The sequence below is a fragment of the Zootoca vivipara genome, chromosome 5 (genome assembly GCF_963506605.1).
Source record: "Zootoca vivipara chromosome 5, rZooViv1.1, whole genome shotgun sequence".
NCBI classification, from domain to species: domain Eukaryota; kingdom Metazoa; phylum Chordata; class Lepidosauria; order Squamata; family Lacertidae; genus Zootoca; species Zootoca vivipara.
In genome coordinates, this window is record NC_083280.1 from 77,503,746 (window position 1) to 77,524,541 (window position 20,796).

The 20,796-nt window shown below is 43.9% G+C and overlaps 1 protein-coding gene across 11 annotated transcripts in view; it reads left to right on the forward strand.

Annotated features, from left to right (window-relative positions):
• LDB3 (LIM domain binding 3) overlaps window positions 1–20,796 on the forward strand; it is a 150,473-nt gene that overhangs the window by 96,476 nt on the left and 33,201 nt on the right. For 7 of the 11 annotated variants that reach the window (XM_060274980.1, XM_060274979.1, XM_060274978.1 and 4 more), the window contains 2 exons: window positions 16,093–16,128; window positions 18,497–18,703. The exons of 1 other annotated variant lie outside the window; for it this stretch is intronic. In XM_060274980.1, coding sequence (XP_060130963.1) covers window positions 16,093–16,128; window positions 18,497–18,703 — 243 coding nt within the window. Of the gene's footprint in view, window positions 1–6,680; window positions 7,349–16,092; window positions 16,129–18,496; window positions 18,704–20,796 lie in introns of those variants that run through there. 3 more of the 11 variants (XM_060274983.1, XM_035137324.2, XM_035137326.2) reach the window with 2 other exon arrangements.

Below are 20,796 nucleotides of genomic sequence, written 5' to 3' on the forward strand. Positions count from 1 at the left end.
GCAGGATTCACCTTGTTCCTACATTCAGTTTATTAGTAGCTATCTGGAGTAGATAATTCTGGATCCTAGTCTATTCTCTTTTTGTGTAGCTCTCCCTCCCTGAGCATATTCTTCTAGCGGGGATTGCAATCGGTTTTATAATTTTGCCTTGCCAGAGTTCCCACACTGCGCTGCTGCAGATTTGCTTTTATTGGTGTTTCATCCCAGTGATTCTTCCATGCATATTCCCATTTCTAAAGCACACACACACCAGAAAAAAATTTAGATGTATGTTTGCAAGCACATTTGGCTGCCATCCGCCTTCCATTGCAAGTGTCAGGCGTTTATGAAACTGGAGCTTTGCTTATCTCTCAGACTCTTAGTCTAAGATTAAGGTCTATAGACTGGCTTCTTCTGCATCACATGTTGCAAAATTTGCACATGGAAGGCATTCCATAAGAATCAGTGTGCCGTCTCTGCATATAGATTGCCATGTGTGACATCCACACATGTGGGTTTTTCCACTGCATCTACACTTGCTGTATATGCGCTGGGTAGCATCACAAAATGCACATCCCTTGGAGCTCTGCTGAATGATATTCTGATTGTAGCTGACTTACTATAACATCTCATTTCTGACTTGGTTCCCACAGGAACCCTAAATAGAGCCTCTGCATAATGAGAACACTCTGGGTTCCCGTAGCAGCTCTGACAACTGCTACAGCCACCTAAGAAAAGCTTCCTTCCATCTTTCTTTTGGCACTACCACCCACCTCCTTCAGGAGCAAGGGAGGAGAACAGGGTGTTGAAGGGGGCTGGAATAGGGAATCTGAGCAGGACTGTAGAAGCAGTCACCTTAGAGGCTCCTTACCATGTAGTAGCTCTGTTTATGACTCCTGTATGAACTAAGGCCATGGCTTCTGCACCAGTTAAGAAGTCTTTTGAATACTGTACAATTCTCCAGGATTTGAGATGTTTTCACAAGTAACACAATCTGACCCATTAATATGAGACTGTTTGTTGTTCCTTAGCATGCCCTTGAAGGCAAAATATATTCCTCAAAGAGCTTGCACTGGCCAGCGAAGGAAAGGTTCAGTTTAAAACTCCTAAAGTTGGAAGAAAGGCAAGGAATGATAGTTTTTTCAAAAGGGGAAATGGGCAGATGCATCCGTCTATAGAAGATTGCGTAATTTGTTGAATGTACGTAACAATACTCTATGCGTCATGTACTGTATGTTGTCAGCCTTGTGCATGTCACTTGTTTCTCAAACTATGATTGCCAGGGGTGCTCAGCCGCTGGTGAACAAATGTGGCTTTCGGCATGATGGGCTAGAAGGTTAAAGTAAGCGGTTACACATTCAGTCAGTACTATCCTGAGCCTGCAGATTCATTTTTAAAAAGAAGATGAAAAGGGATCTGTGGTCAAAGTAGCAGGTTTTTAAACCATAGAAGAAGGGGCTGCTGCAGTGGTACACTATCTCCTGATCCAACATAGACTACCAGACACGTTCACCCATCATTCCCAAAAGTTGGATAGACAAAGCTCTGTCAAACTCCCAAATGCTGTTAGTAGTATTAATAGTGGAGTCTTTAGCTTTGTACAACATGGCCTCCAAAGCAATGGGCTTGTGGGAGAGCCTGTGGCAACCGCAACCTGTAATTCTTCCAGTATTCACTGTGTGTGGTCTTCAGAGAGGAGGCCTAAGACCATTAATGAGTTGTTTTTTTTAAAAAAAGATATTTTTCATCAGTAGTCATCTAGTAAAAGGGACTTGCAAAAGTCTCCATACATGCAATACTCTCCCGTCTTGGTAAAATGCTTGCTTTCTGCTGCTTTCAGGCTGTGCAGGTAGACTTTCATGCAACAATTGTGGGGTGATGCCTCCTTGTGGTGGCTCTTCAAAATTGATCTGCCCTTATGCCAGCCTTCTCCAACCTTGCCCTCCAGGTGTTTTACACTACAATTCTCATTAGCCCCAGGCAGCTGTTGTAGTCCAAAACATCTGCAGGGCATTTGGTTAAGGAAGCTTGCCATAGATGGATGAAAACAAAAATCGAAACAAGTCCTTTCAGACTGTCGATGTAAGAGACAATCTGCTTGTTAATTAGCACATGAATACTATTCTCTGTTGCTGTGTCTCCTCTGTATTTCAACTTCATTCACTGTGGGAAATTGGAAGGGCTGGCTGATTCTCCACGGAACTCCCTGATTTCTTACAGTCTTCCACTCAAAAACCCTGGAGTTCCGGAGTAAAAAAAGAAAATAACTGCATTTTTCGCTCTTGGGCCTGGGGACTGTCACTCCATAACCAGCCCCAGCCACTGTTAATATGTGGCCTTTTCTCGTAATGAGAGTATGTGGTGCTTCAGATTGTAAAGTTCCCACTTACTGTAATATTTTCCTTTGTTATGGGGTTGCCATGAATTATTCAGTGAATTGTGAAGTAGTTTGCTGTTCTCTAATGACATCTCTTGAATTCTTTATCATGCTGAGACAGAGGGAGATATCTTGACATGGGCTGTGTGTGTGTGTGTGTGTGTGTGTGTGTGTGTGTGTGTATTTCTTTCTAAAAGAAAATGCTGTCTTTTGGGAGACTCCTATTAATTTGATTTAGAGCAGCCTAGCTAGAAAACTGTGCACTAAAAAAAAATGCCACAGAGAGAGAGAGAGCCATTAGGGAGAATGAGGCAGGTGCCTCAGCTAACCTGTGCTGGAGGAGTTGTGTGGCAGGGAGATCTAGTTGGAGGACAGAGACCTATGTCCGCCACACAACCTGTTCTGCACCTCATAAGCCAGTTTGTTGCTCTCAGGCACAGTGGAAGGTATTTTTCTGTGCTGAAGTTGAAGTAAGAGTCAGCTTCCAACCCATATGGCTTTTGCACATGGAAAGATTGGAGGAGGCACCAGCTTGCCCTTCGCCTCAGGCAGCAAAACGTCTGCAGCAGGTGTGCCAACTCCTGGGGGCTGAGGCAATTTCCACCACCACCCCAATTATTTTTTTGAGCAAGCAGAGGACCCCACCCCCATCTTCAAGGGGCATTCGGCTCTGCCCTTGGCTCCTTGCAGCGTCGCAAGGATGCTTTTGCTGTGGGCTCTGCGAGTCCGGGGTTGAGAGTTGGCAGCACAGGGAGGGAGGGCAAGAGTGGTAAGCAAAGTGGAATGGCAGCTTGGTGGGGCTGTGCTCCTCCAGCTTTGCTTTTTGAGGAGCATCTGTGGGGTGGCAGGCTGGGGAGTTCTGGGTCCCCTGTGGGCTCTTTGTGCTGCTGTTAGGCAGGCAGGCAGGCAGAGCTTTGCATCCACTTGCAGAAGGCTGCTGAAAGGCAGCCGGGCTGCTGGTGAGGGCAAGTGGGGCAGGAGAGGTGCTGGCACAGGGACGACAACTCCAAGGGCCAAGGCAATTTCTGTCCCCTGGCTTCTTGCATTACGCGACATCAGGGTGTCATGCACATGGCGTCGCATGGTGCTGCACATGGGGGCCCCTCAATCCTGTTAAGAAGATAGCGCCTCTGGTCTTCAGCCGACCCTCCCACCTACAGACCGCATGCCTGCTGTACCTTTAAAGCACATTTGAAGCACATTCTTTCCCTCAAAGAATACCGGACAGTGTAGTTCACCCCTCACACCCCAACAGCCCTTACAATGCTACTACAATACTACAATGCCCCAAATACTTTTTTCAGGAGGGATGTCCCTTGAACATGCTTTAAAGGTATGATGTGCAGATAGCCATGGACTGTTGAAGCTTTGGAGACATCTAAGGGCAGAGCTGCATGTTATAAGGCTCATGGGTTGAGTTCCCATCTCCCCTCCTCAATACATAGTGTCCTGTGGATGCACTTATGCTGTGCGATTCCCTGCCCCTACTCCATGTCACCATGGAGGAAAAGCTCGGCTTAACTCCAGAACGCCATGAAACGTCACAAAAGGTGAAGAGGATACTTGAGATGGGGGCCCGCGGCAATGCTGGCTGATGCCTCTTGGGAAGGGAGGTTAACAGTAGGTGGTGCCAGAGACAGGCAGAGGCAGCTAATTCTGGTTTTGTCCATGCCCTTCTCCCTGCTGACCGGCAGAACCACCTGAGGCAGACTGAGGTTGCTGGGGTAGTGCCCCAGGTGCCCTAAAGGACCAGCCTCTCTACTGGTTGGGTAAGTTTCTGGACATAGTGGTGTTACGGGGGAGGCAGGAAGGCTCTTCCCTTTAGGTGGCTTTGTGCATCCCATCACTTTCTTCCAAATGTGGTCAGCCAGCCCATGCTTCATTTGCAGGTCCTCCAGTGCTGAGTTGGACTGCCCTAAAGTCCTGGCCTGATGGCCCCACTTGGAGGCCATTCCATGTTTACTAGGATGGGGAGTCATGCCTTGGAAATGGTACATTAGTAGGACCCCACAATATGCCTGTGCTTTGTGTATCGCCTGCAAAGCCTTTTTTAACTGGCTGATTTCCACTGTTTATTCTGTTTGTTGTTTGTGCTTCTTTCAGCTTTGACGGTAACCAAGGTCCTGTTCATATGTTACTTAGAAACTTAAAAAACAAACAAGCCACCAATCCTGAATCATGGACCCGCTTTCTGGTAGCAGAGTGGTAGCCAATTAGAATCCTGCATGTTCCCCTACACTTTTTTTGCCATGACAGACTTAAGGGCAAAGCTGCATCATGTGGCATGTCAGCCGAATGCCAGTGGAGGGGGAGTTCAAAGGTCATATGTGGGGAGGCACCAGCAAGCCTTCTTGGCTGCTTCCACTCAGTCCTGTAAGCCGTCTTTGTGCAGCCAAAGAAAGGCAGACACTAGGACCCAGGAGAAACCATTGGCATGGTAGCAAGCTGTACTATAAAGGGGAACTTCCCTCTTTGCCATGATCTCAATGGAAATCAATTGATCCCTCAAAGCTGCCATTTGCATCAGTCAGGTAGCCTCCATAGGTGCCAATGGCGATGGAGACAGTTTTTATTTGGACCCCCAACCCTTTGCAGTGCTGCTGCTGCTGCTGCTTGGGCACAATCAATTTATTCACACAATTAACACCCTTGTGGCTTTTATCCCGTTACAGTATCTAGTTTTATGTTACCAGTGCAGCTACTGCTTACATTTGTTTTTAAGCATACCTGTTAATTGTATCCGCACAATTAACAGCATGTCAGATGTGGTGTTGAGATACAGGGAAAGGGGCATCACTCAGTCTTGCCTCAATAGCATGGCAGACTGTGATGAGTACTTAGACCACCTCAACCCATATTGCTCATTTAGAGTGAACTCTCTCGGGAAGATTGTACACAGGGCAAGAATTTCCAGTTTCTGTGGAAAGCAAACCCATCTACAAATTCCAATCCCTTCAAATCCACAAATCTGGCTTCTTTGGCAAAATAAAAGAAAGGAAACCAAGTTCAATTCAATGGGCTTTCCATTTCATCTTGTTTTACTGACCCCATCAGGGGAAAGCGTAACATATGGACAGGGGTGTGCTTTTTCTTTCATCTCACCTGTTTAACGCTCCAGTGCTGCATCAAAATAAGGATATTTTGGGGCTCCAGGGGCTTCTTCTTTTTAAACAGCTTACTAACAGATAAAAATTGAGATAATCATACAAATTATTTCTTCCTCTTCTTCATTCTTGTTCACCTGTCTCTCTTAATCTTTCCATCTCTGTATGGTTGTCCCACTAAACTACTGGTGCAGATCTATCCACAGAGTTGTAGGGTGCCTGGCAGATTCTGTGCATTTTTAACATTTGTAGAAAGATTGCCTAGAGTCCCTGAACCTCATAGGGCTGCAGAAATATACCTGTACAGTACATAGTGAAGCAGCCACTTATAGGCCTGCAATTTTGGGTGTCAAATTACAAGTTGTTCCAGCTGCAGCCCTATATCTTCACTTACCTGGGAGTAGGGCCCATTGAGCTCAATGGAACTTAAATAGGATTGCACTGTTGATATATTATCTTCCCTTCTACTGCAAGAGGGATGCCTCTGGATTCTCTGCCCTAGATGCCAAAACATCTTAGTCAAATATTCTGCCTCTGAGCTTACCCAAAGCTTGTTGTGCTAGTTCTGGTCTAGCTTCCTCCAACCTGGTGTCATCTGGAAGTTGTTGGACTCAAACTCCCATCATCCCTAACCTGGCTGAGACTGATGGGAGCTGGAAGGCACCCTTTAATAACAGAAATCGGAAAATATCTGTTAAACAGCTGCTGAGATTTATGTTCGGTGTGCGTTGGATACGAATGACCGTACGCTTACTTAGATGCTAGAATGCTTTAAATTGTTCGCTTTTGTTCTTGCATGCTGTAAAACCTCTGCTGCCTAATCAGACGGAAATTTGCTGGCAGGAAAATGATGAGGCTATACACTTATGAGTTCCTAGCAAAAGCAGCCCTGTCAAGCCAAGCCAAACTCGGACTAAGGGGCAGGAATCCATGTTTAAATTAAGTTGAGCATTTTAAAATGAAAAACTACCCCGATTTCTCTTCAAAAGGCTTGTTGGTGGGTGGGTTTTTTTTGTTTGTTGTCCTTTTCTTTTCTCTTTTGCACTATTTTTGAGGCAACTTAAATCCAAATAAATTGCCATTGCCCTAGTTGTAAGGCAGGGGAGCGGTAGCCACTGTCCCTAACCCCTTTCTTTCTTTCTTCCTCCTCTCCCTTTTTCTCTCCCTCTCTTTCTCTCTCTTTCTCTCTCTCTCCCTCTGTCTCTTTCTTCACGCCACAGGGAAAGGTTTGAAACGGAACGTAACAGCCCACGCTTTGCGAAATTGCGCAACTGGCATCACGGCCTTTCGGCGCAAATCCTTAATGTCAAAAGCTAAATAAATCCTCTGAGTAGTAAACAAATGTGCAAGACAGACCTGCTCTATAAAGAATAAACTGCTCTCCTGAGTTAGCACCTAGGAGTACTGATACACTAGGAAGGCATAACACTGGGTGTTGTTTTTCTCAAAGTGCTTGTCTTTTGTTTTCTGTTGCTGGTTTCCCTCCACCATCCTGTAAGTCCTCTGAATTGTAAAATGGATTGGATTGGCCTTCACCACACGTATAGCGTAGCTTGAAAATGCTGACTGGCTTAGCTATTATAATTTCTAGCTTTTAACTAATGTAAATGAAACAGGGAGATGGGCAGATTTCTGCAAGCAAGTATATTTATATATAAAATAGCTCCAGAGTATGTTCCTGCAGATTAAATAAAACTGGAAATAGGAAGTTGGAATGGAAAATGTGCCCAGGGCTTGGGCTTGCCAAACATGTAGACCTCTTAGTTGCAGTAGTTCAGTGATGTCATTTTAGATAAGGCATTTGATGTCCAAGGTTTAATTTATTTTTTTCCTTGTCTGTGGCATATCTTTAAGCGCTGAGGTTTAAGGTGTCGCCTTTGAAACCTGAACCTTGCTGTGAGTGTAAAGTGGGAGGTGGTAGCTCAGGAATTAGAGAAGCAAAAGGCACAAGATAGCAAAACCTTGTAACGTTGGCCTGGAAGAAATGAGAAAATATGAGGGAAAATTGTGTGCTGGATTTTTAAAAAGCATGGCATAACTTTTAGACAAAACTTTGCCTGTTCTGTATTGCAGTTGCTTTGAAACCCACTTTTCTCTGTATATAGCAGTGTGGTTGACCTGAAATAAAGACTCTAAAAAACAGACGACCTTACGTGCCTTTTTACCTTAAGTTATCTTGCCTCGTAACATCCAAAGTCTCCTTTTTTAGAGAACTTGTCTTCTTATTATCTATCCTTAACTGCTGTAAATATGAAAGGACAGAGCCAAGTGGCAAATAGTGTGTATAGCACATCACAACCACCAGTCAGAAAGATAAGGCATTGTGCCAAAGCGCTGTTGGGGAAGAGAACAATCTCTCTTTCCTGCTAGACAAGCTGTTTTGACAACAGCAGCCAATCTCTCCTGACAGAGTTCAGAGCTGCCAAATGCATGGGCGTAGCCAGAATTTTTCTTAGTGGGGAGCAGGCCTCTTGTTAGTGGGGGGCAGAACCTCAGTTAGCTATGTATTTTTTATTGATTTTTATTGATGGGGGAGGGCAGCTGCCCCTTCCTGCCCACCCCCTTGGCTACGCCCATGGCTGAATGTATGTACAAATGCATTGCTACAACCACTGATTTCCCCCCGCCCTCCCGCAATGCCTAAATCTCTACTGGATAGTGGCTTCGCAGTTTTTCTGTCTGGTTGAGTACAGGTTCCTTATTTATTTTCGTAACTTAGACATTGCACTGTTCACACTACCCCCAGGTCTGCGAGTATTTAGCACTCCACTTCCTGCTGTTTGGCACAAAATCTTAGTCCTCATTAGTGGGGCACAAGTCTTCCTGTCATTGGTGTGGACAGAAGTCTCACATTTTGCCTTTCCCTGTTCATTTCCCTGAACTGTTCCCGAACTCTTAGGGAGGGGGCAAGTGGCTCAACAGCCAAAGGTTAGATGCCCATTTGGGAAAGAGAAGAGAACCTCAATCCCCCCCCCAAAAAAAAATATTTGAAGGACTTGGATTGGGAGGGGTGAAGAGGTAGTTCCGAGCTCCCAGCATACAGCCAGTTGTGCTATTTGGGGTGAACTTGTGTGGGCAAAGACCCCTATTGGGTTGTGCTTCAGTGCCGTGTCCTCCAACTCTAGCCCAGGAGAAGAGCCATAGTTCAGCGGGACAGGGACACAGCTCAGTCATACAGCACCAACATTGCATACAAAGGGTCCTAGGTTCCCTGGAATCTCCACATAGCCATGTGAAAGACTCCTGTCTGAAACCATGGAAAACCAGAGCTAGTCATTGTAGCCGATACAGAGCAACCCAAGTGGGATAGCTCAGTCGATATAGCATGAGACTCATGATCTCAGGGTTGTGGGGTCGAGCCTTATGTTGGGTGAAAGATTCCCTGCATTGCAATTCTATGATTCTAACTTGTCTGACCAGCGGTCTGACTAAGGTCACCTCTTAGCTTCTACCTTTACTATTAAGAACCTCTCTGTCAGGCCCGGCTCTAGGTGCAGTCCCGGTGGCGTGGGGCGCCGGGCCGGCAGGGGGGGCGCTGTGCGGCGAAGCTGTGCTACACGCTGCAAGGGCAGGGGCGCCGGAGCGATCTCAGTGCCAGGGCGCCCGACCTGCTCGAGACGGCCCTGCCCCTGGGTGCCTCATTTTTCTCCCATTGTGCTTTTTTTAAATCCCCCACACCTTGCCTTTTCTGTAGGGAAAATTAAATATGATAGTTTCACAGTTGCATTTCAAATCACCCCCCCTCTCCCTCTCGCATTCTTGCTAGTTACAAGTCCCAGTTGTAGCCATGACGGTTAAGCAAGGCTTCTCACCCACCCAAGGAGGGTCTCTGCCTTCTCAGTTCCTAGAACAAGGCAGGGGGGGGGCTTGCTGCCATTCTCACCGCTAAAGCAGAAGGAAAGGGGGAAATGTTAGCTGAGGGGGAGGTGAGGAAAGGAAGAGGGGTGGCAGAGGTGGGGGGAGGTCAAGGCAATGGGGGGGGACACCACACACAGTGTGATTTGCCCATGGCCCTTCACCCCCTTAGGACCAGCCCTGGTTGTGCTGACTGTCGCTGAGAGAAAAGGCTTTCTGAGAAAACCCCAGTGAGGACACCATGGACGCTTCAGGTGTATGCTTCTGAATCGCAAGCTCAATTGTGGGCTGAGGGCGCAAGGTGTTTAGGAAGATGGTGCTGCTTTGGTGTGTAAAGACTACCTTGCAAACATCCCACAGGAGAGGAAACGCTTGCAACTTTTGATCTAAAAGTATACAGAAAAGGCAATTGCTTCCACAGAGACAAATAGTGCAGCTTTGGTAGTTCTTACCAAGAGGAGGGATTAGAGCTATCAGGATCAAGCCAGACATCTCTACAACTCTATACCAAGTCTTTATTGGATTCTGGATCAGAGTCCTGGGATGAGAGTTCAGGTACTTTCCTACATTGTTAATTTTGCTTCCTGGTTGGGCCAATGGAAGAGGCTTCCACGAGGATTGTTTCTGTGCCGTGTTGAAGCTTTCAAGATTGAAAGCCAAACCCATTTCTCTTTAACGCATCCCGCGGGCCAAAGCAAACCATTCAGGGTATACCTACACTATGAACTTAATTTCTAAACCAGTTTCGCCACCGTGGCTTCCCACCCCATTCCAAAAGAATCCTGGGAACTGTCAATTGCTGGCCATGTTGAGATCTCTCTGTTCTCAGAACTAGAGTTCCCTAGGGAGATGACTCTTGAGCCACTTTTAATCTGTCTACAGATGTACCCTCGTTATTGGCCTGCATCAAGCCAGTGCTTTCATTTGCCTTAACATTATATTCAGGGCTGTGTAAGTTCTTCATTTTGTGCAAATGCAGAAAGGGCACCAAATTTTATACAGAGTATCAAATTAACTGTCCTGAGAACTTTGGCCTTCATTTTATTTTCCCCCCTAAAAAGGCAATTTTGTGGCTCATGTGAGGATAAGTTTGGGCTTGTTTTTTAATTTTTTTAAGTGTGGGAAATGCCTGGTAAAATATCAAATCAAAGAGGGGGGGAAATGGGGCTACTTAGTGCCTCCCATTGTCAAGAATCGGATCCTATAAAGCTTTTAGACCCTGCATTCTCTATGACTGATTATGAAAATAAGCAAAATACTGAAGAAGTGTATCTGAAGTAGTGTGCATGCACACGAAAGCTCATACCAATAAAAAACTTAGTTAGTCTCTAAGGTGCTACTGGTATGGATTGCAGCCTTCCATTTTTCTTGGAGCAAAAATTCCAGCAATCTTGGAGTAGAATTTTAATTTTAGAAAACAACTAGTAATAAAGAGCACACAGCCCTGACTAAATTAATTAATGCTGCAGAAATGAATCTCTGGCACTGACTTGAGCTGACTGGCTTTCCTTATCGCTGGCTGTTAGCACGTGAGTTTATAGTAGTTTTCTGCCACACTGTTTGTTTTGTTTCCGATGTAGCATTTTGTTGTCTTTCCATCTGCACTAACCACAATGCCTTCTGACAAAAGGCGGCTTTCCTATGTTCGCCATGCAAGCTACCGGTAACATTGTGGCAAAGTATATGTTGTTCATTTTGGCAAGCGCTGCTTCTGTTTCTTAACTTTTCGTACCTGAGGGGAAAGGGCGACTTTTCTGCCCCCCTGCCCTGATCTCGACATTACGCAAAGTAAGGTGGCAAAATGAAACAGGGGTGTTCTGTTTTCTACCAGTTACTGGCTGCAGTTGAACCGTCCACCATTTGCCCGTCTCATTTTGCCTGAGGTTCTGCCCATCAGAACAGTGGTGGGTAACCCTTCAAAGTCTGAAAGATGCATTCTCCCAGTCTCTCCTGGGGTGCTGCCTATCAGAGGGGCCAGATGCACAACTGTGTGGAGCACGAAGAAATGTGACGCCTTTGTACACCCACACAAAAGCCAGAAGTTTCTACATTTGCGTGTGTGCATCGCCCCACTCCTTACCCAAGCAAGCAAGATCAGTTGCAGCCAATGACATATTTTAGCTAGATGGGGGGCGGAAAGAGGGAATGGGGCAGGGTCATTGAGGGAGGGTGCTGTGCCTGAGGAGGAAGATGTCCTAGGGAGAGTCCCAAAGATTGGATACAGAGCCCTGGGTGGCCACATTTTGCCCTGGCCCTGAGATAATGCCACAACTGTGTAGAACGAGTCCCATTCTGCACATATAACAGCAAGCTAATTGTTGCTTCTAATGAAATAAAACCATACTGTCCGAAGCATTCTCTCTCTCCTGTACCAATCTTAATAATGTAATATCTGACTACCAGGCTCAGAAGTTTTTCACTAATTTCACTAGGGATTGCTTGGCCCATTATATTCACTTAACACAAGACTAGGTATCATTATCCCCAAACATCATCTAAAGTCTTGTTTGTAGTCTTTGACTGGATCTAGACACATCAAAGAAGTGTTTCGGTTAAATGCGTTGTCACAGTGTTATAATGCATATACAATGCATATAAAACGCTTTTTCTTTACCAATCTAGCTGAGTTCTTTGTCATGATAAAGAGCCAAAATTTGGGGGGGGGGGGAGCAGTGCATAATCAATCAGAAAATAGATGGCAGTAGCAAGTAGATCAACTGCAGCCAAATGGCCTGGTTCTCATATGCTTGATTGTTCAGCACTTGAACACCGTTGGCTGAATGTGTGAACAAACTATTGAAAAGCACTGTGGTTGAGGTGACATGGAAGGTCTGCCTGTAGTGATTAGTTTTTAATGGCATACAGTATTTGCTTATGCAAGTCATCCCGTGGTGCTCTCTAACCATCAAGTGATGAACACGCATGTGTGAACTGGCCCTTGATATCTGCACCAGAAAGCACCAGAAAGCACTTACAGCTCGGTAGCTGGGTTTATAGTCAGTAATTTTTTTCCTTCCCTTCAACCGTCTAATATATCCCATTGCTAACACATCAAGAAAGAGTAACATGTAATGTTTAAAAACAAAATAGAATAGAGAATTGTTCGTTGAGATCTGCACTTGCTAATTCCTTTTGTCACAACTTTGAATATTTTCCTTTTCTTCTGCTTTGCTGTAAGAGACTGTATTTTCCCCCTGCATTGTTTCATGCCATTCTCTCTCATTTTAAATTTCACAACTCCCCTGCCGTCATCATTCAGTAGCTCCTTTGATACAGACACTTAAAAGAACAATTTCTGTAAGATTCACTTTTCCCCCACTACAAGATGCTGGTTGCCAATGAATGAATGTTGCCACTCAAATAACTGGCCATCTTTATCATCCTGTCAGGTGGTGTAGAGAATCATGCCACTCACCTACCTTTCCAGCTTTAAGTGCAAAAGAGAAGAAAAAAAAAATCCTTACTATTTCTCAGGATGATACAGACAACTACCATAAGGAACAAAGTTTGCTAAGTGATAAATTATCGTTTGTATTTGCTCATCATCTTGCAGTGGGCAAAGCTGGTATGTAAACAGAGGACCAGTTTACTGAGTGCACTTGTTAAACAGTTGTCTGTCCTCGGTCACACCTATTTTATTGATCTCCTCCAGTTAGATGCACATGGACCTGGGTATCTTTGTCACTGCAGCCACCACAAAGGGTTGAGGAACCTGACATTCTGACAGTCACAGAAAGGACTGAGATCCAACAAAGCCTTCCACTGAAAGAAGGGGACGATTTTCACTGATCCCACACTGTTCCAGGAGGGTCCCAGACCCCGCAACCCTACAAAACAGCCTTTCAGGGGGGCTGTAGGGGGAAGGAGGAATCAGCCAAAATGGCCGCCCCTCTTCTCCCAGCAGGGATACCCTGTAAGCAAAATTCTGCTCACAGGATCTCTGGGCCCAAGCTTAAACATCAAAGCCACACATACATAGTGGAAGGCTGAAAATCAAGTTGGAATTTGTCACCATTCAGACTAGTTCCATAAGGATCTTGTTACACGGCGATGCCAAAAATTGCATTGGAACAGGGGCAACAGATATGTAAAACAAATTCACCTTTAGGCTAGCATAGCCTACAATGATTCCCACCCCTCGGTGCCTTTTCCATAATTTTAGAGGCCTAATGCTGCTAGAAGCCTAATCTTTGGTCTTGTCTTTGATCTGGATCATTTGCTTTATGTTGCTGTAAATTTGGCTACGTTGGAAAGAAACTGCTTCAGATTTCCTCGCACCCCCAAGCTGAATGGGTGTGGACGTTTATCTTTAAAATGTTTTTGCATGCCCTTTGGTTCTTGGTATATTATTTTAACACTTCTTTTCATTCACAGACTGCTTTGTCTAACATACACACTCACACACCACCGGGCCTGGCTGCTGTTCTATATGTAACCTTGCAAGTGGATTGATAATTTGGGCTTGCCCATACAGATTTTATGTGGTATATCATAGCTGCATAACAAGGCATAGGCAACTTTGGTCAGAATTTCTTATTCCCAACTTGAAGTCCAGGGCTGGTTGATACATCTGTGCTGAACACAAATCTCACTACCTCTGGACTGGCCAGTTTCAGAGGATATACAGATGAAAGGATTGGTGTAGCCAAAGTACTGCTGTTTCCGTATTTGTAATGCCCCTGCTTCAATGGAAAATACGTAATGCTTGCAGGTGGCACATGGGCTAATTTGGGAACTCCATTCTCATGCTTCAAAATGAAGAATGCATAGCATAGCTAGCTCATGGGCATACAGTAGTGACCATCTTCTCATAGTAATAGATCATCTCAATGGTAATAGATTGGTGGGATATTGTCAGGTGTGTAGCTCCCCTGTGTTTGATATCACGAGTCAGAGCTCCTAAAGAAATACTTTAACAAAGCAAGAAGGATCCTCAATTCTGGAGAGATCCAAAGATGTAAACTGCTGCCCCTACGCAATTATTCCAAGAACTGGAAACCAAGCTGAGAGTAGGACGTCAGTGGCAATTAGTACACAATTGGGCATAAATCACTCTGAAATCTGTATGGAGTCTCTCAACTATTAGGTGTTTCACAAAAGATGGGCGTTTGGGAGGAATGTAATACTATACCCCCCAGTAATTGGGTGCCACCGCAATGGCTCAGTAATTTATTTAGGTCAGTGTATTGGTAGAGCATGGGGTTTACTGGGGTGTATTTAAAAATAAATAAACGAGAAAATGGCAGGCAGTCTATTTTTTTTAAAAAAAGGATTGACAGTTCTCAAAACTAAAGATGTAAATGCATATGTCTATTTATCCTACTGTATATCTGCAAAGCACCTGATTTATAAACACTTAAGTGACCAAGAACATAAGTACATCACAAACAGGAAACCGAAGTTTCTCTTTAGCTGCTCCCATAACAGTAGTGGTATTTCATTGCTGCTGATTAAATGTCCACAGCCTCCAGATTTTGCTGGGCTGCCACTCCTGTCAACCCCAGCCAGCAGGGCCAGCAGTCAGGAATGATAAGAGTTGTAATCCAGCAACATCTGGAGAGCCACAGGTTCCCCACGTATTATTTAGATTAGCCATACATGTATTGCAGCTAGGAACAGAGCAAAACATCATTCAGGGGGAGAAATTCATTCAGCTTGCATTTGGATGCATACCTATAACTAGTTTGCACTTCCTGAACCAAGTTGCAGCTGTCCCTCGAGATCTACACTTCTCAGAATGCATATATCAGCGAAAATAACATTCCAAGCCGCATTGTGGTAGGGGAAGTTCCTTGCCAAAATGTGTATATTAGGCAAATTTGTGTACAAAGACTGCACATATTAGAAGAAATGCATATGAAAATGCGTATTTTTTTTATGTAGGCTTTAAAGAAACACTTGCAAATGGGTGCAGAAGTGGGGCAAACTGAACCTAAAGTTGGGAAACTGAGAGAAACTGAAATTGACAAATTTGCCCATCCCTAATTGCAAGCAGGCACTATCTTCTATGAGGCATTCTGTTCTATGAGAGAAGGGCGGGGGAACTCCTCTTCTAAGATGATGCCTGCCACCTGGATTTGTATTAAAATAATTTACAGCCTTTGAAAGGAAAGGAAAAAATGTTTCCCACTTAATGGGGGGGCATCTTTTGAATTGATTGATTGAATGATTAATCAATTGGTTGATTAATTATCGACTAAGCCTTGCAGTATGCAGACCTACCTGACAGTAAACCCCACTGATCACAAGGTCGTACTTTTCTGCAAACATGCAGAGAATGCAAACATTTCAACCCTAATTCTTACTCTAGACAGAATACTCTGGCAATAGATATCCAGTGGGTTCCCTTAACTAGCTTATGGGGTGCTTATGCCTAGTTCTCACTGAAATTTAAATCCATTAAATTTTCAGCTACCACTGCAGATGGGGGCTTGTGGGGCTGAATGTTCTTTCATACAACCTGCCCCCTCCTCCCCAAAGAAATCCTCAACCCTCCACATAGAAAACTAGCCTGTCAGAAAGAAGGCTCAGCTAGATTAGACCCCTTCTCCTTGCAATCTAGCTTTCTAAGTGCATGGATTTACTAATATTTGTACAGAGAGACGTTGAATTGTCGGAGCTCCCAGCTCCCTTGCAGTCTGAAGTGGGGCAGTCCAGATGCTTTGCGAACTGCTGGAGCCACTTGTGCAACATCTACCTTTCAGCATAATTCAATAGTTCTCCCACCACAAGAACAATCATGAATTGTATTCATACTATATCCCCCTCCTTCCACAGTGGCAAGGAAAATGTTGCTGGATCTCCTGAAAACAGGTAATGTGCTTTTGTAGACTTGACTCCCCTGTTTATTACAGATGCTTCCCCTTGGACACAGAATGGTCACACCCAGCAAATAGTTACCGTATATGCCTTTAAATCCTGATCCTGCTCATCAGTGGGTTGAAGCCCTCTTAACGTTATCCTAGATTAGGGGTTATTTGATTTATGAACTGTTTGAACAGATTAGAATACAGTACATGTTTATAGTTGATAAAAAGAGGTGTCTGCACCTGCACCTGTGAAACTGTCCTCTAGATTGGTTTCAATCAGAATAGATGTTAACCTTTCAAATGTAAATCCACTGGAATTATGCACCATTTTATTTAAAAGTGTTTTTAGTTACATTTCCTCCCCTAAAACTTTCTGGTCAAGTAACAGAATGGTTCTTCTCTTGTGCTTTCATTCTAAATTCCTCCTCCGAAATTTCACAGCTGAATTAGGAGGGGGACACGTAATAGGGCTGTTTGCAAGTCACACCCATTTCCCTGTTTATATTATTTATTTTGTTCTATACAGCAGATGTTACCGCTGGAATATGGTTGGTTCAGCTATCACTGTGCAGCTGGCCTGCGTTCACCATGCATCTCCTCCATTCATGACTCCTTGTTTTGCTTTATAACTTAAATCTCTTGCTTTTCAGTATTTGGGCCTCCCATTTTACCTGACAGTTAAAGAAAGTTATAACAAGTTTCTAGATTTCTCAGTTCTCTGAAGACACTCCTAGGCTGTGGGTTGGATCCATAAGTGCATCTCTGCAAGCAAGGGGCGTCTTCAACTCATGGAAGTTCTGTTTTAACACCTTGCACAAGACAATTAAAACCAAATCCACACACACACACACACACACACACACACACACACACACACACATGCTTTTTATTAATTTTCTTAATAGACAAACATAAACAGTGAAGTCACCAAATTAATAAAATGACAATTGCAAACAAAAAGATATATTAAAAACAAACAAACAAAATACCAAAAACATACATACAGCTACAAATCCATACATTCTTACGTACAGATTTATGTCACCATATTCTTTAATCCTAATTCCTTTTCTTCTCCAATAGACTTCCATCTTCCTTTAAGCAGGTCTATTTTATCTATTTGTTAAACTGCTCCTTTTATCCTTTCTTACTGTCTACTATTTTCCACATACTATACTAATAATCCATATTGTGGTTTGCAAAAATTAATCAAAGCAAATCCAAGTTTTTACTTGGGGACACTGGTTTTTTCTTACATAATCTCTCTAGAATCCCCATTCCTTTTGGAATTTTTGGTAAGTTTTTGCCTTAATCACATCCGTCATTTTTGCCAACTCGAGATATTCAAATAGCTTATCCTGCCATTTCTTTTTAGTTGGTGCTATTTCACTTTTCCAATTCCTAGCTATTACGTAATATCCCAGCTGCCATTGTGGCACATAAAAATATTCTCTCTTTTTTTGTTTGGTATATCCAAATCCACATCCCCCCCCCCTGTTTGCACAATAAATTGTCCAGGAGTTTACACAACTTCATGAGCAAGTGGAAGCATGAGAACTGCTATAGAATCTACCCATTTAAGCACTCTTAGACAAGGGATTGTAAAACAAAGCTAGTGGTTATTTTCTTTTCCCACCAGTAGAATGTATTTACCATGGAAATATGGCATATTTTCAGATGTTTTTGAATCTGACAAAAATGTCAGAAAAACCGCACTCTTCATTATGAAATCCAGGAGTTTCATTTGGGCACCTAATATTATATATTGGCATATTATTATTATTATTATTATTATTATTATTATTATTATTATTAATTTTACTATGTTTCCATTTTAAGGAGCAACTCGTTGAGCTCTCTTTCACAAAAGCCTTTGAAATTCGGAGGACCTTTATGGGAATAGAGCTGGGCGGGTTGTATCCCTGAAGGCTCTTCTTTAACACATGGGAAATAGTGACCCTGAGGCAGCTCTACTCCCATGCAACTAGTTCTGCATAAAAAACTAGTGGCCCCAAATGAGGCTGTGGGTCCACATCAAAAGTTGCATCCTGTCATTCCAGCGGGACCTGGATGACCAGTGCAATATGGTTGTTCGCTGAGATGCACACTGCATCCGCATTGCCTGCACACACGACAATCTGCTTCTGTGTGCACCTCCTCCCTGCTACATGAGAGCTTTACAACGGGATGCAAAAACGTTTCAAAGCATTGCATCCCGCGGTAGATTTACATAGCGGCCATGTAGATCTATGTCCTTTAAATGCCAGCTCCTTGTTTGGCCTGATTCCAGATCCTCCCCTCCCCTCCCCTGCCAAGGCCTTGGTTGTTCTTGAAGTAGGAGATGATGCACCCTTGTAATCTCTGTTGCCCAGCACTGCAGGTACTGCTCACGATGCACAGTATGCGACGTCAAGTGTTTGGCATTGCCCTAAGTCTTGCAGCACAGATGCCAACACTGACAGAGCTGGAGCAATGGCCTCCAAAGGGTCCGTGAGATTTGGGACTGGTACAAGTCAGAGGGAAGCCAGCTGCCACAGTGCTGGCCAGACAGTCCCTCGTGCTTCCTCCAGTAACCAAAGGTACACTGCACCATGCAACTCCCATGACTGACCTGGTTTGGATCTTTGCTTTGGGTTTTGTAATAACCTCTTCTAACTTCTAATGGAACATTCCAATATTTAAAGACTCTCTATACAGTCTACACCAGGCCAACCCCAAACTTCGGCCCTCCAGATGTTTTGGACTACAGTTCCCATCATCCCTGACCACTGGTCCTGTTAGCTAGGGATCATGGGAGTTGTAGGCCAAAACATCTGGAGGGCCACAGTTTGGGGATACCTGGTCTACACAAACACACACACACTGTATTTAATATGAGACGTTTAATATTACATCTTACCTCACTGTTAGATAATTGTCTGCAATACAGTCATACCTCGGTTTAAGTACGCTTTGGTTTGATTATTTTCAGTTTAAGTACTCCATAGACCCGTCTGGAATGGATTAATCCACTTTCCATTACTTTCAATGGGAAAGTTCGCTTCAGGTTAAGTACGCTTCAGTTTAAGTATGGACTTTTACACTCATAATTCAGGTTAAGTACGCTTCAGGTTAAGTACAGACTTCCAGAACCAATTGTGTACTTAAACCGAGGTACCACTGTTAAATGATTACAGCAGCTTAACGTCTCCAGATTATTGCACAATAACTGCAGCTGTCACTTATAAAGGGACTAGTTACAGGTAGGTAGCCGTGTTGGTCTGACGTAGTTGAAACAAAATAAAAAAATTCCTTCCAGCAGCACCTTAAGGACCAAGTAAGTTTTTATTTTGGTATGAGCTTTCGTGTGCATGCACACTTCTTCAGATACACTGAATCTGAATAAAGGGAATTTGCCCAAACTAATTCTGCTTTAAAAAAAACACAATTCCACAGGTATGTGTTGGCCCAGACTTTGTAAATATGCTCACAGAGGTTGCTAGCCTACAGTTGTTTTACTAGCCTGCTGTAGTCTGGCAGAGAAGGGGTGGGCAGCAGCACCCCTCCTCCTGAGCTTGGGGTTCCCTCCTCCTGCAATCTGCTCAGAGGGGCACAGCACTCAGCTTCTCTTCCGCTAGCTTACTCTCTCGTCGGCATGCAGTTTCTTGTAATCCTCAGTTACAAGGTGCATGCTTAAAAAGAGGCTGTGTTAGCCACAGAGAGAAATTAGGTCCAGAATCGGAGCTCCCGCGTGAGATTTCCCCCATTCACTTTAGTGGAGGGCACCGTTTCATTTGTGCGAAGGGATGCACAATCAAATTTCTTCACTGAAATGAATAGAGTTCCCATGACTGGGAACCAGGTGTGTGTTACCATTCCCACACTTGCAAGAAATTACTGGATTCAAGTAAAGAAAAAAAAATCTCTCCATCAGTGTTGGCTAATATGTGGTACTCCAAATATTGCTGGGCTACAGTTCCCTTTATCCTGATCATTGGCTAATCCTGGCTGTGGCTAATGGGAGTTGGAACCCACTACAGCTAGAGAGCCACAGGTTAGCCACCCCTGGAGAAATAGCAATTTATTTAATCAAATGATTGCCTAAATTGCTTGCACATCCGTATTTAGTCAAGTTGCAATTTGTTTTAGTTCAAGCTTCTTGGTACTTGTGCTTTGGAGTAAATCCCACTAAAATTAGTGGGGCCTCCAAGGAACTGAACTGTAAAGATTGAACTGAACTGTAAAGATCAAAAACAATTTCCATATTAGTTTCCAAACGATGTGCATTTCAGTCCAAGTTCAATACACAGCTTGCAACTTTTACCAGGTTTAGATTTTTACTTGAGAACTAGGCGCAAGTATACATTTGTGCATTTCCTAACAGAGAATAACCACAGATGTCCATCATGTGTTCTTTTGCAAGACTACACATGATGACTAGTCATTATTCTCCATATTACCAGTGTGTTCCCTACTTGGTGCTTAAAAGCTTCAGTGTGGGTTTTGTGTGTTCTAAACACAGTTTTTAAAACATTTTCACCATCTTAACGTGTGCTGGACTGTGCAACGTTGTATGAGAAGGCACTGAGCCTGCCGACAAGGTGTGTGTGTGTGTCTGTATTTTCACCTGTATGGCGCTGTCCTGCTATGTGTTGTATGTTAAGAAACTTGGATTTCCTCTGAAGTTCCCATT